A 20,040-nucleotide genomic window follows, 5' to 3' on the forward strand; every position below is an offset into this window, starting at 1 on the left:
AAATCACCCTTTGGGCCACGGCGCGACAAACTGCTCCGCGGCGCGACAATAGGCACGTTCTGGTACTTTTCAGCCTTTTAATGAGTTAAATGAGGGGCAAAGTTGGTATTTCACTTATGGACGGATTTGTGGCTGTAATATCAGTTTTAGATCCACTTTTGGATCATTTTGACATCCATTCAAACACTCCCAATCTTAGAGAGAGAGATGAGTTTCTAGAGAGAGGAAGCTTGAGTTATGATGAAGATGGTGATTTTTGCCCAAATTGGAAGCGGGTTTTGGTTCTCCTTGGTGTTTCTAGCTACTAGAGCTCGTTTTGGTGCTTGAGGTAAACCCTAATCCGAATTGTAGTGTTTGATTTCTTGTTTGAGTTAGGGTTTGTGTTAGTTAGAGTTATAAACCCATTTTATTGTGAAATTTGGGGGTTTTGGGTAAAATTCATGTAAGTAAGCCTAGATGGGTGACTTAGGGTTTCGATTGATTAAATTGTAAGTTTGGATCTTGCGTGTGTTGGTTAAACCTTAGAACACTTGTGTTGACTTGGTTTTTGGGTGTAAACCCTAATTTAGGTCAAAACGGGTCAAATGGGCATTTCGGGACAAGTAAGCTCGATTCGTTGTCAAATTAAGTTTTAAATCAAGTTTTGGTAAATCAAGTAGGTAAATACTCGATTTAAGTGTTAGTGGTTGTCTTGGAAATATAATCACTAGTCGTTAGTGATTTTGGGGCGTTTTATGACTTTGGTCAAAATGAGCAATTTGAATTGGGTCAAAATTGAGGATGACACTAATTTGGATTAGTTGGATGTTAAACACTTTTGTTGAGTGTTAAATGATGCTTTTCATGTAATTACTCGCGAGAAGTGATTTTAGGTTAAAATTTGGTGTTTTAGCAATAAAGTCAAACTTGGTCAACCATGGAATGGGTTTTGTGTAAAATACGAGCTAGTATGCGTTTAAAGGTTAAAGTTGACATAATTGGGTATTTCGAGAATGCGGGAACTAGTCTCGTTAGTTTTGGACCTTCGGGTAGCGTTAAAAGTGCAAAAGGGTATATTTTGCACTTGTTGTTCATTTGGGCGGGTCGAGAGTCCAAATGGGGTTGTATGTTGATTATGTGTATGCCTATATGTGTATTATAGGTAAAATCTTGCTCGGTTGCGTGTGGTGAAGATTTCGTGCATGGTTTGTAATGCTCGAGTTCACGAGGTGAGTGGAATAATTATGCGTGTACGTATATAATGTATTTATTTGTGTGATATGAATGTGGAATTGTCACGGTGTTCAAGACACCACATTCTAAGTAACGAGTAGCATTGTCGCGGTGCTCAAGACACTACTCATTGTTTGATTGACATGTGGTATTGTCGCGGTGTTCAAGACATCACATTGTCATGGGAGTGGAATTGTCGCGGTGTTCAAGACACCACTCATTGTTTTGATTGACATGTGGAATCGTCGCGGTGTTCAAGACGCCACATTGTCATGGGGGTGAGTTAGTCGCGGTGTTCAAGACATCACCCGGGGGATTAGTGATTACGCGGTGTTTAAGTAACACTAATGGATGTTATGAACTCCGATGGTCTTTCAAGTACCGTTCCCTTGTACGATTGGTTAACCATGGTTGAGTGAATTTGTATTTAGCATATTAAATTGTGAACTGTATGCTATTGTTGTTGCTAGCTTCTTGTGAATTGTGGATAGTAGTTTATGCATGATGTTTGCATGGCTGTCGAATTGCTAGCTTGTATGCGGTATTGTGTAAGTGTTTGCAAGTAAGTAGATTATATATGTATATGTATAATTATTGCATTCACTAAGCGTTAGCTTACCCCTCTCGTTGTTTACCTTTTTACAGGTATTGTGATTGTGAAGCTAGCTAGTTGATAGACTAGTTGCGTAGTAGCGCTTGGGCTCTATGGGGTAGCTTTCGGATATGGATGTGGATTGGGGATTTTGTAGATCCTCGGGATTATGCTCTTGGTATCGGGTTGGGCTATTGTGTCTTAACCGTGGTGTTGTATAAATGTTTCGAGGTCGCATCGTTTGGTTGTGTCGAGTCAAACCTTGTATGTGAAATACATTCTCGTAAGGATGTATGGTGTCATTGTAAACCAAGAGTCGAGATAAAATGTTTAACGTGTTATTATGATAAATTGTATATGGATAACTAATTCGAAATGGTTTGTATACTTGGGTGATATTGGGACCTAACAAAAAAAAAAAAAAAAAAAAAAAAAAATACTCCGTTTTTGGTTAAACGGTTTGGGGTTGTTTCACCAAACCTAGGTCTTAACACTAAATTACTACTTGGGTAGTAATCATTTCAAACGCCAATTACACCAAAAACCCCAACACGTGCAATATTGACCCATATTGCCTTTAACCGCGTTTGACTTTTGTTAAAATGTCATTTTAACCCAAAAATACTTCCCACGATTACTTTCATTCAAAAACTCCATTTAACACTTAACAAAAGTGTTTAACATCCATTTAATCCAAATTAGTGCCATTATCAATTTTGACCCAATTCAAATTACCCATTTTGACCAAAGTCATAAAACGTCCCATAATCACTAACGGCTAGTGATTATATTTCCAAAACATCAATTAACAACTAAATCAAGTATTTACATACTTGATTCACCAAAACTTGACTCAAAACCCATTTTGACACCAAATCAAGTCAACACCCATTTGACTAGCAAATTTGTTCCTAAGAACACCAAAATCACTAACAAACTCACAACCTAGTGATTTAACACCCAAACCATGACAAATACTTCCAAATTCGTCATCAAACCCTAAACCCACAATAATCGGGTTTACTTACACAATACCTACAACAAAACCCTCAATTTCATGAGAAATGGGGTTTATAACCCTAAACTTGAACAAGAATCAAACAAATTGAAATTCGAAGTTAGAACATACCAACACTACCATAACGTAGCCGTGAACGAGAATAACTTTAACACTTGCGGCTTGACCCGGTTCACTCTTCTTCTTCCTCAAACCAAGCTCTCTCTCTCTCTCTAAACTCCTCTTTCTCACTCTAAAAGATGAGAGTGTTTAGGGGTGAAGAAAATGAAGTGGAATGAGGATAAGATTGAGATTAGATCAGTTTTAGTTGCTCAAAACTGACCCTCAAGTGAAAAGACCCAAATGCCCTTCTTCAATTTTACAAAATTACAAAAATAACAAAAGTCCCGTCGTGGACCGCCGGTCTAAAGTGGACCGCCGGTCCAAAGTGGACCGCCGGTCCAATGCTGAGCTGTTGACAAAAAAGCCTAGTGCTGGACCGTCGGGCCAATCTGGACCGCCGGTCCAGTTTGTTCTTGTTTTGCCTTTTAACTAAGGTTGGACCGTCGGTCCAATCTAGACCGCCGGTCCACCCAGCCTTTGAAAATTTGAGTGTTACAGTATTATGGATTTTTATTGATTAATAGTTTTATTTTTTTTATTTTGCTCCATAAGGTAGAGATATGGATTTGATGTATGACGTTATACTATTTTAATTAGTGATGCATTTGAGTATCATGATTAAATTTAAAGCATAATTCTAGCATAATATTATATTATTAGGCATGAAAGTATTACAATTTATAACTACTTTAATTGAGAATAAAAATGTGCAGGTTCATTTTCAATGGTGATGATCAAGAGACATGTGCATAATCCAGCGATTGATCTATTTCGCTATCTGATCTGTGATCGAGTCATATCACAGTCGCAATTTGGATAGGGTTATACAGTCCATTGGTATATGAAAAATCACTTTCGAATCATGTTAAACATTCAATTTACTGATTTAGTGTTTAAAACATTCCATCAACATTCAATTTTGTTTATTTTCATTTGTTGCTTCTATGAAATCGATTTGTTCACCATGAATTTTAGGTATGTCGAATTTGATTTATCTTTTTTTCATATGAATTTAGGGTTTATAGGACCGACTATAACATTAGGTATGACGATTATACTTTAGGGTTTTGGTTTAGTGTTTAAGGTTTAGATTCTAGAGTTTAGGATTTATAATTTAAGACTTAGAGTTTAGAGTTTTTAGGGTTTATGTTAGGGTTCAGGGTTTAGATTTACGGTGTAAGGTTTAGAGGTTAGATCAAGGGTTCAGATTTAGCGTTTAGGGTTTAGGTTAGGGTTTAGAGTTTAGATTTAGGGTCTTGGGTTTAGATATTAGGGTTTAGAGTTTAGGTTTAGGTTTAGGTTTGGGGTTTATATTTAGGGTTTAGTTTTTTTTTTTTTTTTTTTTATAAAGGTTTAGGTTATGGTTTAGATTCTGGGGTATAGGGTTTTGGGTTTAGATTTAGGGTTTAGGTTTAGATTTAGGGTTTATATTTTAGGATTTAGGGTTTATATTTTAGGGTTTATGGTTAGGTTTAGAGTTTTTGGGGTTTAGGTTAGGGTTCAGGCTTTAGGGTATAGATTTAGGGTGTAGGGTTTAGAGGTTAGGTTTAGGGTTTAGATTTACCGTTTAGGGTTTAGGTTTGGGTTTAGGTTTAGAGTTTTCAGGGTCTAGATTAGGGTTCAGGCTTTAGGTTTTAGATTTATGGTGTAGGGTTTAGGTTTAGGGTTTAGATTTACCGTTTTGGTTTGGGTTAGGGTTTAGATTTAGAGTTTTGGGTTTAGATTTTAGGGTTTAGGTTGAGGGTTTTAGGTTTAGATTTAGGGTTTAGATTCTAGAGTGTAGGGTTTTGGGTTTATATTTTAGGGTTTAGGGTTAGGGTTTAGAGTTTTTAGGGGTTAGGTTAGGGTTTAAAGTTTAGGTTTAGGGTTTTGGGTTTATATTTAGGGCTTATGGTATAGGTTTAGGGTTTAGATTTTAGGGTTTAGGTTTGGAGTTTAGAGTTTAGGGTTTTGGGTTTAGATTTAGGATTTAGATTTTAGGGCTTAGGGTTAGGATTTAGATTTAGGGTTTAGAGTTTAGGTTTAGGTTTAGGGTATAGGGTTTTGATTTAGGGTTTTGAGTTTAGATTCAGGGTTTAGGGTTTAGGTTAGGGTTTGAATTTTAGGGTTTAGATTTTAGCGCTTACGGTTTTGGGTTAGGGTTTTGATTTAGTTTTAAAAACAAACGATTTAATAGATTTACCAATACTACTGCTACTATTATTATAAGTTGTAGTATTTCATTATATTCTAAAAAATATTTCATGTTTTGTTTTGTATTCCTGATATAATGAATGACGATTTGTATATTTACCAGAAGACCAGTAGTGGGTGTGATAATTAATCACTATAGCAACAGAGACTTAAAGGGATATGTTCGTGTTTCTGTGGGTAAATCAGAACAAAGACGTTACTTCTTATTTACGTTTCTAAAACTGTTGGTAACTCAAATGGGTTTGGAGTATAACTTGATTTGCACTAGAATTATAAAACACATGAAATGTCACCATGGACTATTTGTGATAATGAAGTACTTGAAATATTCTTAAACAAATTATTTCAAACCTATTTGTGAGATGTTTTTATTACACCACTCGATTTAAATACATCGTTATTAGGATTTTAATTTCTTAATTCTGAGAATTCGCTGGTATTAAACATACTAATAATATGTATGTTAATTTGTAGACATGATTATCTAAATTGAAACACAAAGTGACACAACTTAACAAGAAAATACAACTAAAAATGAACTTTCTAAAGTAGATACTTTGTAACTATATATCTTATGTGATATATAACAACTATATGGCATCGTGTATTTGATTATTGAGTTGTTATTAAGTCCGTTATTTTAATTTGAACATTATTTTCTTACATTTGAACTTTCGAAATATGATATTGTTTACTTGTGTAATCATGGTTAAAATTGTCTTATAATATCATCATTTCATAAAACCCGCGAATTCGCGGATCTTTAACTAGTATTAAATAAAATTAAGTCATTAATACTTTGATTTTGTGATTTAATAAAAAATCAAAGGATATGAAAAGGTAATGTAAATAAAAAATGAATATAATACAATAGAAAATATTTTTGATATATTTTTTTAAAGCATGTAAGAAGTATACTAATCAACCAACCATATACATGAGTAGCGTGGCGATTGTGGCATGCTATCAAAGTGGAACATGAATGTAGCCTACATCAAGCTAATATACAACATGCGCACAAAAGCTATTTTAAGCTACAAAGAGATGCAGAGATTGCATAGTAATCCCAAAACTAAACCACGAATTATGTAGCAAATATGATCAGATTTGCTAATCAATTTTTCCAATCAATTTTCTTATAAATAGGCATTTTGACTTGAGTCTCAATTTACTTTGTTTTCGTCTCTTTTAAATAGGCATTTTGACTGATCACAAAGTTTATAAATCTCCACTATTAAAAAGTTTATAATATTCATGTTAGTTAGTTAAATAATAAAGTGAATACTTCAACTATAGCAATTTCAAGATAATAATATGAATGAATATCATGAAAAATATAAAAAAGAAAAAACAAAAATACTTTAATTATAAAAATGAGACAATAAAAAAGAGACATAAAAGCAATCAAATTTCTTTTCGGATTTCTTACTCTTCATGTTCTAGAGAGCACACGCACATTTCTTTTAATATATTTCTGCCTTTTCTTTTTTGACAACTTTTCTCCACAAAATAAAATTAAATGCAACATAACTATGTTAAGTAATTAGATGTCCAGTGTTGTAAAAGTCGGCCGACGCGACGGCTGATGCGTTGTTTTTTGGGTTCTCTGTCCCGTTTTTTCTGAAAACGACTCAAAAGACGTTCAAAGTTAAAAGTTCGGTCAAAGTCTATCAAAGACGGTCAAAGTTGATCAAAAACGGTCAAAATCAGTCAAATTTTCGTCAAGATGTGATATGTTTTAAAATTAGGGTTCGTTTTCATTTTTTGGGCCGCTCTTTTCTCTGTGTCCTTACTGATCATGTACTCGGTAACATTAATTGAGTTTGAAGTTTGATTGTATTTAAATTCAAATTCTTATTTAAGAAATTTATGGTACATAATCAACTATTTTATACATATATAAATATATATTTAAGAAATTATTAATAAAGTCAACGTTTGTCAACGACCGATGCGTCCCCGACGCGTCCCCGACTCGGCCGACGCGTCCTTTTTAGGTCGCGATCGATGCGTCCCCTACTCGCGACTTTTACAAACTTCCGAATTACACATGGCAGCTCACTAGCTCCTACTAATACTTACCCTCAATCAATGTATGTGGGCAATGGGCTGATACAAAAGATATATGTACATGGGCTATAATAGTGTAATTGGATTGGCTTATAGATCCTTAATTTTTATTAGCTCTTTCAACATATAGTCAGTGGCGTAACTTGAACTCAGATACAGATGGAGCAGTGTAAAACTTTAATAAATTTTTCATTTACTGCAGGAGCAAACACTAAAAAAACCTTATTTTTTTGTAATTTTTTTTTTTAGTGTAAAATTTTTTGTTCCGTAAAATCCAGGTGGGGCGGATACCCCCTTTGGGTTCCACTAAGTACCGCCCCTGCATATAGTTACTTCATTTGTCCGTAATCTATTGTTCCATAATTTATATATTTTTGAGTGTTCTAAATTAATTTCTATTTCTATAAATAAATAAAAATAATAAAATAAAATCTTTTATGACTTTAATATATGCATGTAAGATTAAAAGATATGTATAAAGTAAGTGAATAAACTGTAAAAACAGACAAAAGTAGGATATAATAATGATTTTCTGAAAGTGGCGGAACTTGAAAATTTTCGTTAAGGGGGCGAAAAATGTCTGTGTACAGAATATAAATACAAATAACAAATGCTAAATAGTAAACGGTTCAAAATACACATGAAAATAACAAACACTAAAAACATTAACAAAAATTTGTACAAAGAAAGCATTTTTAATACATATATTGGTTTTAAACTTTTAAATGGAAACAAATCTAGGGATTATCACTAAAATGCTCATTTTTTCTCCCATATTTGACTCAGAGCCCATAAAAATAAATATATGACAATTTGCCCGCGCAAGACGCAAGGACGCAAGGTGTTCTTTGCGACCTTGCTCCCCAGTGGATGCAATGACGCAAGGTGCCTCTTGCTCCCTTGCTTCCCGGGGACGCAAGGACGCAAGGTGCCTCTTGCGACCTTGCTTCCCGAGGACGCAAGGACGAAAGGTACGTCTTGCTCCTCCCTGATGTCATAATCAATGTTTTCTTTCAGACATTTCATCAAACACCTTACGTGCATATCTTTGTTTTGCTTTAAAAATCAGCAAAATGATTATGTAAAACCCTTTAATTGTGATGACAAACGGAATCTTTATGGCAACTGAAAGCAAGATAAGTAGTTACATGAATGTTTCAATACAACAAAGCTTAAAGAAGAAGCTTTGCACTGTAAAAAAAAAAAAACAAAAAAAAAAAAAAATTACATCTTTGAGTTCAAGATCAAAGCGGGTATCTGGCCTGTCTGAACCGTATCGACTCATTGATTCAGCGTAAGTAAGCCTTGGGAAAGGGTTTTACATAATCAAAAATGACGTAAGGTGTTTGTAATAGTTTGTCATCACAATTAAAGGGTTTTACATAATCATTTTGCTATTTTTTAGAGCAAAACAAAAATATGCACGTAAGGTGTTTGATTGAATGAAAACATTGATTATGACATCAGAGAGGAGCAAGACGCACCTTGCGTCCCCGGGAAGCAAGGTCGCAAGAGGCACCTTGCGTCCTTGCGTCCCCGGGAAGCAAGGGAGCAAGAGGCACCTTGCGTCCACCGGGGAGCAAGGTCGCAAAGAGCACCTTGCGTCCTTGCGCGGGCAAATTGTCAAATTTTTATTTTTATGGGCTCTGAGTCAAATATGGGAGAAAAATGGGCATTTTAGTGATAATTCCACAAATCTATTACTAGAATATTACACTATCAATTATCAAATATTGCAAAATATGAGCAAATTGTATGTGTATACAAGAAAAGAAAAACAAAACCTTTAAAAGTAGTTACTCCGTATTTAGAATAAACTATAGGATATACGTTAGTAAGGAGTATAATTTTAGTATCATTCATTCTTGATTAAAAATGAAAATTGAAATTTGAAATTTTCGGAAAATAAAAAATAACAATAAGTATGGATACTAATTTAGAGATAGTGGGCCTGGAAGATAAATTATATATTTTGGGATGACATGATGTGTTCATATACTCCGTATACAGGGGCGGTTAATAGTTTCTTTGATTTATTATAGGAAAAAGCTAGCTACACGTACTTTTTTTAGGAGGGGCGACCACCCCCTCTTGTTATAGAGAAGTTCCGCATCTGTTCTGTTTTCTTAAATCGTGTATTTTTTATATTGTGACAATAAATGTGGGATGGAGGAGTATATGGTAAGACATAATTACGTTGTCATTCTCCCTGTGATACATCATCAAGTACTAGTAGAGTCCAAAATAGTTTTATTACCTGACAAATCTTCATCGTATACACATGTTTTATCGGGATTCCATTTTAATAACGTCATCATGTCCATACTTAATGGATGATAGGAGTTACAAAAACGAACTCCCGGTGAAACATGTATATTATATATACTACAGAATTCCCGAAGTAAAAAGAAAGAAATATTTTGAACTCCACTAATACTTTTGAACATACCAGATGAACCATGTCATATGGTAATTTTTAATATTTCGGACATTTATCAAAAATATAAAAGAAACAATTACGGAGTACACCGCGTACATGATATGTTCATTGAGGAACTTAATAAAGACAAATAAAAACAAAGAAACACTTAAACTTTACGTTACAATCACTATATGAATTACCACATTATTTATTTCCCTCATCTTGTTAATTAAGTACTTGTAAAATAACGTCCGTCAAATCTCTTTCTCCTAAGTTTACATACCTTATGAATTTATCTTTAATTGAATACTAAGAAAAAGGAATGCATGACATCCAAGAGAATGTCCACACAATATCCACAAATTTCTAAATCTAAACAACTAATTTCTCAAAGCCATGGCACTTTGATCTTTCTTCATAATCTTTCATTTTTCCAGACTCTTAAACGCTTCTGTTGGGTGCAATTCGGGTCCTTCAAGTCCCCGTGTTCGGAACCTGGAGGACCCTTTTCATCCTCATTTCTTCCTTCTCCTTCAAGAATTACATAGAATTTTCTACATTTTCTTTCACAACTTATGTTTTGCTTCCTTGTATGGAAGGAGTTATAAACGAATAGGTCAAATCGCATTTTGTTCGTGCTTTGAGGAGATATCCAAAATATTCAAATTTTAATTTTCTTTTTGGTTCGTTTGTTTGTTTGTCCGTCCGTTTGTTTTATCTTCGTGTTTGTGTTTTATCGTATAAAGAATGGATTGTTTGCCATGCCTTAAAAGTAAGACCGCAGAAGGAAAAAAATTGAACGAAAAGAAGGAAGAAGAGAATGAGGAAGATAAGACTGAAGATGAAGATTTGCCTGTCGCACAACCAAAAGAAAATCAGCTTTCTAAACTAACTTCTGGTATGTTTATATATAGATATATTGTGTTTCATAATATTGTTTATCATTGTCAAATGCCATTTCAATATGAACAAAATCATGATTTTTTGGTGCATTAAATGGTATAAACTTCCTTCATATGGTTGCAAAATTTCAAGTCATTAACTTGTAACCTATTAAGTAGGTTCGTGTTCTAACATATCATATTTGTATATTAGCAAACGGAAATGACTAGCTAAAAAACGTGTGAAAAAATGGGTCGATTTATCCCAAAACTTTGTTGCGTCATAATAACTTACTCAATAGTAAAAAGTAAAAATAAAAATGTAACATAATTTATGTTAGCTTAGTTTAACAAATATTAAGTTTGTACAGTAAATGTTGAGATCCATGATGTCTTCTACAAATATTAGCGAAACTATACATTTTGTTACAAAGGCCCAATGGGCCTATTATTTAACATCGGCTATCGCAATTAACTGATCTTCTACTATCCATTTTTTATCATCTATGCAAATAAACAGGAGCAACCTTCTGCTTCAACCAATTAGCGGGTACATAAAACGATTTTGTACCAGATTTCGGATTTTTCCCTGATTTTTTGTATGCCAGTTGTTGATTATAGGAGAGATTGTGAATGTGAATATTATTGATTATATGCGATATTTTTTGTTTTTGTGCGATAAGTTATCCTTTTTGGGTCATATCTGTCTATTTGTGCCCGGATTTATCAATTTTGTGCAGGACTTTGGATTTACGCTAAATTTTGGATTATAATTGCTAAATCTATGTTCAATTTTAGATTATGACACTTGAGATGCTGTGCAAGTTTCTTCATTTTTGTGCCAGATTTTAAATTATGAATTGGATGCTAAGTTTTTGGATGTTAATTGTTGATTCTATGTGGCCACTATTATTGGCTTCTTTTTTTATAGTGACAGTCTAGAAACTGGATGTAAACTTGCTTGTCAATAATCATATGAATATGTAGCATGTTGGAGATAGTGAATTATATTTTCATCTTTGCTTACATTAATATTATATTATATTTCTAATTAAATTAAGTAAAGTTATCTCTTTTGACTCAAACTCATTTTCATCACCACTTACCCAATCTTCCTGACCCGCTCATTTTGGCACCCTTACCCAATATAAACATAAACATTCATTTTTATGATGCAGTGAAAAATCCCAAAATAAACAAGCAAGACAAAGATACCAGCAACAACAGTCGTAGTGGTGGTGATGGTGCTACTACTGATCCACCTCTTCCTGGTGTCACAGTTCCCAAAACCACCACTACTTATACTGCTGCCACTACTACTAAGGATGAACCGCCAGCAGGTTCAGCTCCTAGTGGTGGTGGCGGTGGCGGTGGCGGTGGCGGTGGTGGTGATGGTGATGGTGGTGGTGCTGCTCCACCTCCTTCTGCAGTTCCAGTTCCCAAAACCACAACTACTAATACTACTACTACTAAGGATGAACCGCCAGCAGGTTCAGCTGGTACATTTAAGTTCAGAGATTTGGCATCGGCCACCAACAATTTCAAGCAAGAATGCCTATTAGGCGAAAGTGAATATGGAAAAGTTTATAAAGGAACTCTAGATGATGGCAAGGTTAACAAACATTTTAATGATTTAGTTAATATCAGTTCTGGAATATCATGGTCTTTAGATATATGAATGATGTGTATGATTATGATTATGATTATGATTTTATGTGCATGAATGAATGTAGGTGGTGGCTGTGAAGAGGTTAGACAAACTTGGAGCAAAAGTAAACAAGGAGTTGATAGAAAAAGTGATCAAATTGAGTGATCTTAAACATCCAAATCTTGTGGAACTTATCGGATATTGTGCTGATGGCGATCAAATACTTTTGGTATACGAGTACATGCCAATGGGTTCGATTAAAGATCATCTACATGGTACGTCTCTCTTATGTCATGGTCTTTAGTATATTGATAACACCAACCATACTCATGCTAACAGAAATTAGCTAAAAATTTATTGTTTGATGATGAACTTGAATGACAGATCTTGCTTCAGGCAAAAAACCATTAGTGTGGATCACAAGGATGAAAGTTGCAGCAGGAGCTGCACAAGCTATTGAGTATTTACATGAAAAGGTCAAACCACCGGTCCTATGTGGCAATGTCAAGTCAACCAATGTTTTGTTAGACAAAAACCTTGAACCAAAGGTTACAGACTACGGACTTGTGAACCTAGAAAGTTCTTCTCGTAGCAGTGTGCAGCAAAGGGCTGTAGGAACCGCTTGTTGTGCTCCAGAATATGAATCTACCGGTGAGCTAACCCTCAAATCCGACGTTTATTGCTTTGGAGTAGTTTTGTTGGAGATTATTAGTGGAAGAAAAGCAATAGATACATCTCGCCCTACACACGAGCAAAATCTTGTGACTTGGGTAACTTCTTTTCACCTTTCTTTACAGTTTTTATATTCTTATGAACTCATAAATCCTAAAGCTTTCACCTTTCTTATTGTTTTCACCTTTTTTTACAGTTTTTATAACTCGTTAGTCCTAATGCTTACAAAAATCTTACAGTTTTTATATGCTTCAAAACTTATAAATCCTAAAGCTTTCTCCTTTCTTACAGTTTTCATAACTCATAAATTCTAAAGCTTTGACCTTTCTTGCAGTTTTTCACCTTTCTTACAGATTTATAATATACATCCTAAAGCTTACAAAAAAAATCTTACAGTTTTTTATAACTCATACGTCCTAAAGCTTACAAAAATCTTATAGTTTTTATTACCCATAAAAAGCTTACAAAAATCTTCTATTCATGTTTCTTCAAGAGAAAAAAACAAGAATTTTTTTTCTCATGAGTGCTTTGTTACTTTGATTTGAATAGGCACAACCGTATTTAAAAGATCCCAAAAGATTTCATGAATTGGCTGACCCTATATTCAAAGGAGTGATTCCAGAAAAGATTTTAAACCAAGCAGTCGAGGTAGCTGCAAAGTGTCTACGACAGGAGTCGAGTCTTCGTCCACTGATATCTGACATTGTAGGACCTCTTAGATCTCTCACTGTAGCTCCACCACAAGAGTTTACACCACCAGTAGTTACAGAACCATCACCATCACCCACTGAACTCGCTAGTGGGTCCCAGCCGAAAAAATATCCATCATCATCATCATCGTCTTCATCTTCATCATCAGACGATGACTCTGATCGGGAGTTTGATATAAAGATAGAGCCCTTTAATAGACCTGTGATTGAGACCACACCCGAGCCTGAGCCTAAGAGTGAGTCTGAGTATGAGCCTGAGTCTGAGCCTGAACCTGAACCAGAACCGGAGTATGACTGGGAGTCAGAGCAAGAGACTGAGCCTGAACCAGAACCTGAACCTGAACAAGAACCCGAACCAGAACCCGAGCCAGAACCTGATTCAGACTCAGCTTCTGAACCTGAGCCAGTTTCCAAGCCTGAGCCAGTGGTCGAGCCAGAACCAATGGTCGAGGAAGAAGGTAACAGTGAAGAGGAATTTTCAGATGACGGAAAACCAACCACGTCATCAATTCTCATAAACTCGAAATCAAAAGCAAGAATGAAAACGAAATCAACCAAAAAGAAAGTCATGTTCAAAACAGAAGGGGATGACTCAGTAAAGCCAAGTATAAACAGAATAAATTCAAGTTATAGTAAGAAAAGCAGTAGCAAGAGAAGAAGTATGCGTAAATCTGATTCGAGGGGAGATGATGGTAATAGCGATTTAGAGTTTACAGATGGAAGTGAAGATGAGTTCGAAGATCAAGGATTTAAAAGTACGATATCGAGGTTCTTGAGCGCAGATTCAAGAATGTATAGGGCATACGAGGATGACAGTGTCCATGGTTCGAGTTCAGAGGACGAAAAATAGAAGAATACGATTTTAATCCAAATTCAATTATTTGTTTTCATTGATCAAATGAAAACACAATTCAGAAAAGGGAGTTCAAGTTTTGTACCATATTCATTACAAGAACAATCTTTCCCTCATACGTTGTCTGTTCAAATGTGTAGTATAAACAGTAAATATTAGAACCATTTTCTTGCATGATTTGAAGTTGTGTTTATGAACATATTTTACCATTTATGTCATGACTTAGTAATACTATTAGTGGTTGCTAATCTCACTGTTTTCAAAAACTAAAAAACCATTTTTCATATCTGTCGCGCGCCCAATTTTGCCATCAAGATAACCTAGATGTTTTAGATTCAAGATGTTAAAAAAAAAAAAAATGTTTGGAAATGGAAATGATCGCAAGATGTTCCGGTTAAAAACCACAAAATATCTAATTCTGCGTATTCAGAATTTGGATAGGAAAAAATGAAAAATGTAGACAAACATTCATGTATATGAGGTTAAGACTTGTTCCTCAACCAATTAAAATATGTATTTATTATACTAACTATACAAATGTATAAAGAATGTATAGATATTGAAAAAGCACGTCCTATATATACCGGCTTCCCGACTCGTGTATGCACACGGATACGGATTTTTGATATTAACATTATAGCATGTATAAGATATTAAGGTAGCTGACATGATTTAAGATTGACAAAAATGTTATTCTAAAATATTTGTATATATTAAGTAATTATTTATTTAATAGTATATTTAAAAATTGATACGGACTAATAATTTATGAATGAAAGATGTATGAAAATATAATGGTGACACTCTTTTATGCTCTTCTTAAGAACTAACTTTGATGTTAATAAGATGGCTTTGAAATATACTATGAAATACTCCGTAATAATTACGAATATAAATATTAATTTATAATCTTAAGTATGATATGATAAGTATCTGACTTCTTTATCTATCTATCTATGTTGGGTAGTTATCCCACATCGGCCGTGGTAGTAAAAATTAAATAGCTTATAATAGCTTGGGTTCTCCATCCCCTCGAGTTAACTTTTGGGGTTGAAATGGGCTCAAGTCTATTAAACTCTTGGTATCAAGAGCATGTTTAACCTAACAAAAAAAAAAAAAAAAACCGGTTTAAACCGTAGAAGAGAGTGTTGTTCGGCTGGTAGCCGATTTGGCGTCAGAGGAAGAACCCCTCTTGGGTTTTTGAAGCGTAAAAAAAAAAAAAAAAAAAAAAAAGGAAGAGGTAGCCGACATCTCAATTAGGTGGATTAAATCAAGAGTCACACAATTAGTGGCAACTCACAATTGGACCAAAATTGTTGAGATGCAATAGCAATTGATGCTCACGGTGATCAAAGAATAAAAGCAGGTGGCGAATTTTGGATTACTTTGCAATTTTAATTCTAACTTTAATTTTTTTTTTTTTTTTTTTTTTTGGTTTGAGGATATCTCGACGTCAGACACAGCAAGAAAATATTAGACCTCTAATTTTTTGTTGAATAGTTTCCCAATAATTAATCCTCAAAAAGGCCTTCATCAATATATCAGTATGAAAGGTAATGTTGATAGTGATTGGGTAATTGATTCAGGTTCAACGGAATACATAACTTATGATGAAAACATTCTTGAAAACAAAATTAATTGCCACTTCGAAAGGCCTGTTGTTATTCCTAATGGGGATGCAATTCCAGTCAATGGAAAAGGAGAATGTCTCTTGCCAGGAGGAACTAGAATAAGAGGAGTTTTACATATTCCTAAGTTTAATTGCAATCTCTTGTCTGTTAGTAGACTAAGCAAAGACCTTCAATCCGCTATAACCTTTTTTCCAGATTTTTGTGTGATACAGAAACTTTACACGAGGAGATTGATTGGTGCGGGTAAGTGCAAGAATGGTCTATACCGATTTGGGATGATTGGAAATAAGAAAGCCTTGATGACGACTATGGGTACTTGGCACAAAAGATTGGGACACGCTTCTGGTAACAAACTCATTCAAATAGACTTTCTTAGTAATAATACGTTTGATCAAGTGTGTGATTCTTGTTCGAAAGCGAAACACACTAGACTTCCTTTTCAAGTTTGTAGCATTAAAACTAATGATTGCTTCGAGTTAGTACATTGTGATATTTGGGGAAAGTATCGTGTCCCGTCTCTATCTGGTGCAAATTATTTTTTAACCATAATCGACGACTTCAGTAGATCTGTTTGGGTTTACCTTTTAAAATTCAAATATGAAGCTAGCACTTGTTTTTTCATAATATGGTAAAAACTCAATTCGGTAAAACCATTAAAAGAATTCGTAGTGACAATGGAGGTGAGTTCACATCTAATGACATGCAAAGTTTCTACAACGAGAATGGAATTTTACTTGAAACCACGTGCTCGCATACTCCACAACAAAATGGAGTCGTGGAAAGAAAGCATAGACACATACTTGAGACTGCTAGGGCATTAATGTATGAGGCTGGATTACCTAAAAAGTTTTGGGGAGAGTGTGTGTTAACTGCCACATTCATTATTAATCGCCTACCATCTAAAGTTATCATGAACAAAACCCCTTACGAACTTATCTTTAATCAAAAACCTGATTACAGCTCAATGAAAGTTTTTGGTTGTCTTGTATATTACAAGAACACCATGACCAATGGAGATAAGTTTGAAGTAAGGGGGAGACCAGGTATATTTTTAGGATATCCTGGAGGAACAAAAGGCTACAAGATATATGACCTCAAGGACTTGAAAATAGTTGTCTCAAGAGATGTTAGATTTGTTGAAAACGAGTTCCTGTTGAAAGTTTCATCTACACAGTTGAGAGTCACACCAAATCAGTGTGATGATTCAAATGACCTATTTGCTTGTGATATACCAACTCAGCGAATCATTGATCAAAATGAAGAGCTTCGTAATATTGAAAGTAATAATGAAGGATTGGGCCAAGAACCCATTCCTAATGGAGAAAATAATAATGAAAACTCGGACCAAGAACTCACTTCTGATAGGTCGAGCCCTGTAGTTGACAACACAGTCCATGACTTGTTGGATCCGACAGAACCACATGATAGACCAAAGCGACACAAGAGTCAGCCGCGATATTTGAATGACTTTGTGGTACAACTTCCCCCTTCGGTCGACAATGCGCAAACCGTACCACATCAAGACTCCTCCACGGTACATCCTATCTCTAATTTCGTTTCATATGAATGCTTTTCTAAATCTCATAAGGCTTTCTTAGCTGCCATCGACTCCAACGATGAGCCAAAGTCCTTTCATCAGGCTGTTACAAACAATTATTGGAAAGAGGCAATGCAAAGGGAAATTAAAGCTCTTGAAAAGAATGGCACATGGAGCCTTGTAAAACTCCCGGTTGGCAAACGATCCATTGACTCCAAGTGGGTGTACAAGGTTAAATATAAGCCGAGTGGAGAGGTAGAGAGATACAAAGCACGTCTTGTTGCCAAGGGTTTCACACAGATGGAAGGTGTCGACTATCATGATACTTATGCCCCAGTTGCTAAGTTAGTCACGGTCCGAGTATTACTCACAGTGGCAGTAAAAAATAATTGGCACATCCAACAATTAGATGTAAACAATGCATTTTTGCATGGTGACTTAGATGAAGAAATTTATATGAAGATACCGCAAGGTTTTGCTAAAGAAGGAGAAACACGTGTGTGTCGACTAAAGAAGTCAATTTACGGGTTGAAACAAGCTTCACGAAACTGGTATCATAAGTTCACTCATGCTCTTATTAATCTTGGTTTTTATCAATCCAAAGCTGATCATTCACTGTTCATCTATCAAAGTGAAAATATATTTGTGGCCGCTCTTATCTATGTCGACGACGTGGTTATAGTAGGGAATAGTACTGAAAAAATTGAGCAAACAAAAGTTCATTTGGATACAAAGTTCAGTATCAAAGATCTTGGAAACCTTAAATACTTCCTTGGGATTGAAGTAGCTAAGACGTCCGAAGGATTGGTTTTGAGTCAACGGAAATACACTTTGGACATCCTTGCTGATTTCAATTTTGATGGTTGCAGACCTAGTGCTTTTCCTATTGAACAAAATCATAAGTTAGATCAGTGTGAAGATGCACCAAAAATTGATGCTACACGTTATCGTCGTTTGGTTGGTCGACTACTTTATTTGCAAGCTACACGGCCTGACATTGCGTATTCGGTTAACATTCTCTCACGGTTTGTGGCTGATCCAAGACAACCTCACTTGGATGCTATAAATCAGGTCCTTCGTTATTTAAAAACTACCGTAGGACAGGGTGTTCTACTACCTCGAAATGGTGGGTTTAATCTATCTGCATATTGTGATTCAGATTGGCTTGGTTGTCCTTCCACTCGTAGGTCGCGAACCGGGTATATACTACTTCTTGGTGGTGCTTCGATCTCTTGGAAATCCAAGAAACAATCAGTTGTGTCTCGCTCTTCAGCAGAAGCAGAATACCGCTCCATGGCTTCCACAGTTAGTGAGGTTTTATGGGTGCGTTGGCTTCTCAAGGATTTCAATATCAATTCTGTTAAGCCAACTCCTTTATTTTGTGATAACCAAGCTGCACGTCATATTGCTAACAATCCGGTTTTTCATGAGCGCACAAAGCATGTTGAAATGGATTGTTATTTTGTATGAGAACGAGTTCAGTCAAAGGAAATTTCTCCATTCCCTATCGACACAAAGATGCAAGTAGCTGATATTCTTACAAAAGGGTTGAGTGCTAAACAGCTTCGCTTTCTACTTGACAAGTTGGGCATTCGAAATCTCCATGCTCCAACTTGAGGGGGAGTATTGAAATTAGGAATTAGTATTTATTTTCTATTAAAATATTATTTCCATGTTTATCTCCTAAACTTGTTTGTTAAGTTTAGGATCTTTATGTATTGTGTATAAATACACAATATTTGTTAATGAAAAATCAATTCGATCCATATTATTTTCTATATGGTATCAGAGCCAAACGATCCAAATGTGTGATGTTGGGAGCCCATGTGTGCACGTCTCGATGTGAGGGGGCGTGTTGGGTAGTTATCCCACATCGGCCGTGATAGTAAAAATTAAATAGCTTATAATAGCTTGGGTTCCCCATCCCCTTGAGTTAACTTTTGGGGTTGAAATGGGCTCAAGTCTATTAAACTCTTCAATCTATCTATCTATACATACATATATATAAAGCGTGTGTCAATAATCCTACGTGTCAGTCTGTTATTAATTCTGATTAAATTTACTTATGTGACGTCATGTGGTTAACTTATAATTTATAGTAATTATCTTATACGCTATATTTAAAGAGATTCCAAATCAATTAAAACTTATCCATACATTTATTTAATATTAATTAAATATAGTACAAAATTATATATAAGTTTCTAAGAATAAAATTTAATATTACTCCGTATTATTCCGAATTATTTTACTTTATTGTTATTTGCTCAATGACAAGATTTAAGTGAATTGTATGCTCCAGAAGTAATTTGGTATATTAAGTCAAAATTTTGGGACAGACCAGTATAAAGTGTAAACACCTCAACATTATCAACGGATTATTGTAGTTTAGTTAGTAACAAAAAATCTTATATATAAATATATCATCATTTACCATTTACGTTTACATATTTTACCTATATATAAAACAAAACAATAATAAATATTGTTATTTATAAT

The 20,040-nt window shown here is 34.9% G+C and overlaps 1 protein-coding gene across 1 annotated transcript; it reads left to right on the plus strand.

Annotated features, from left to right (window-relative positions):
• The first annotated feature begins 10,356 nt into the window (after positions 1-10,356).
• Positions 10,357-14,530, plus strand: LOC139846898 (uncharacterized). The gene is made up of 6 exons (XM_071836490.1): positions 10,357-10,507; positions 11,011-11,040; positions 11,669-12,102; positions 12,224-12,413; positions 12,523-12,908; positions 13,360-14,530. Exons 1-6 carry the CDS (start codon positions 10,357-10,359, stop codon positions 14,368-14,370), a joined length of 2,202 nt encoding a protein of 733 aa, XP_071692591.1. The 3' UTR covers positions 14,371-14,530.
• Positions 14,531-20,040: the final 5,510 nt, after the last annotated feature.

Source organism: Rutidosis leptorrhynchoides, chromosome 1, assembly GCF_046630445.1.
Source record: "Rutidosis leptorrhynchoides isolate AG116_Rl617_1_P2 chromosome 1, CSIRO_AGI_Rlap_v1, whole genome shotgun sequence".
In the NCBI taxonomy this organism is placed as follows: Eukaryota; Viridiplantae; Streptophyta; class Magnoliopsida; order Asterales; family Asteraceae; genus Rutidosis; species Rutidosis leptorrhynchoides.

Bases quoted from the DNA above. Each gene is read 5' to 3' on its own strand.
- LOC139846898 (XM_071836490.1), top strand. From the start codon at position 10,357: ATGGATTGTTTGCCATGCCTTAAAAGTAAGACCGCAGAAGGAAAAAAA. The intron at 11,041-11,668 runs GTACATAAAACG...TTTATGATGCAG, and splicing joins CTGCTTCAACCAATTAGCGG to TGAAAAATCCCAAAATAAAC. The intron at 12,909-13,359 runs GTAACTTCTTTT...TGATTTGAATAG, and splicing joins AGCAAAATCTTGTGACTTGG to GCACAACCGTATTTAAAAGA.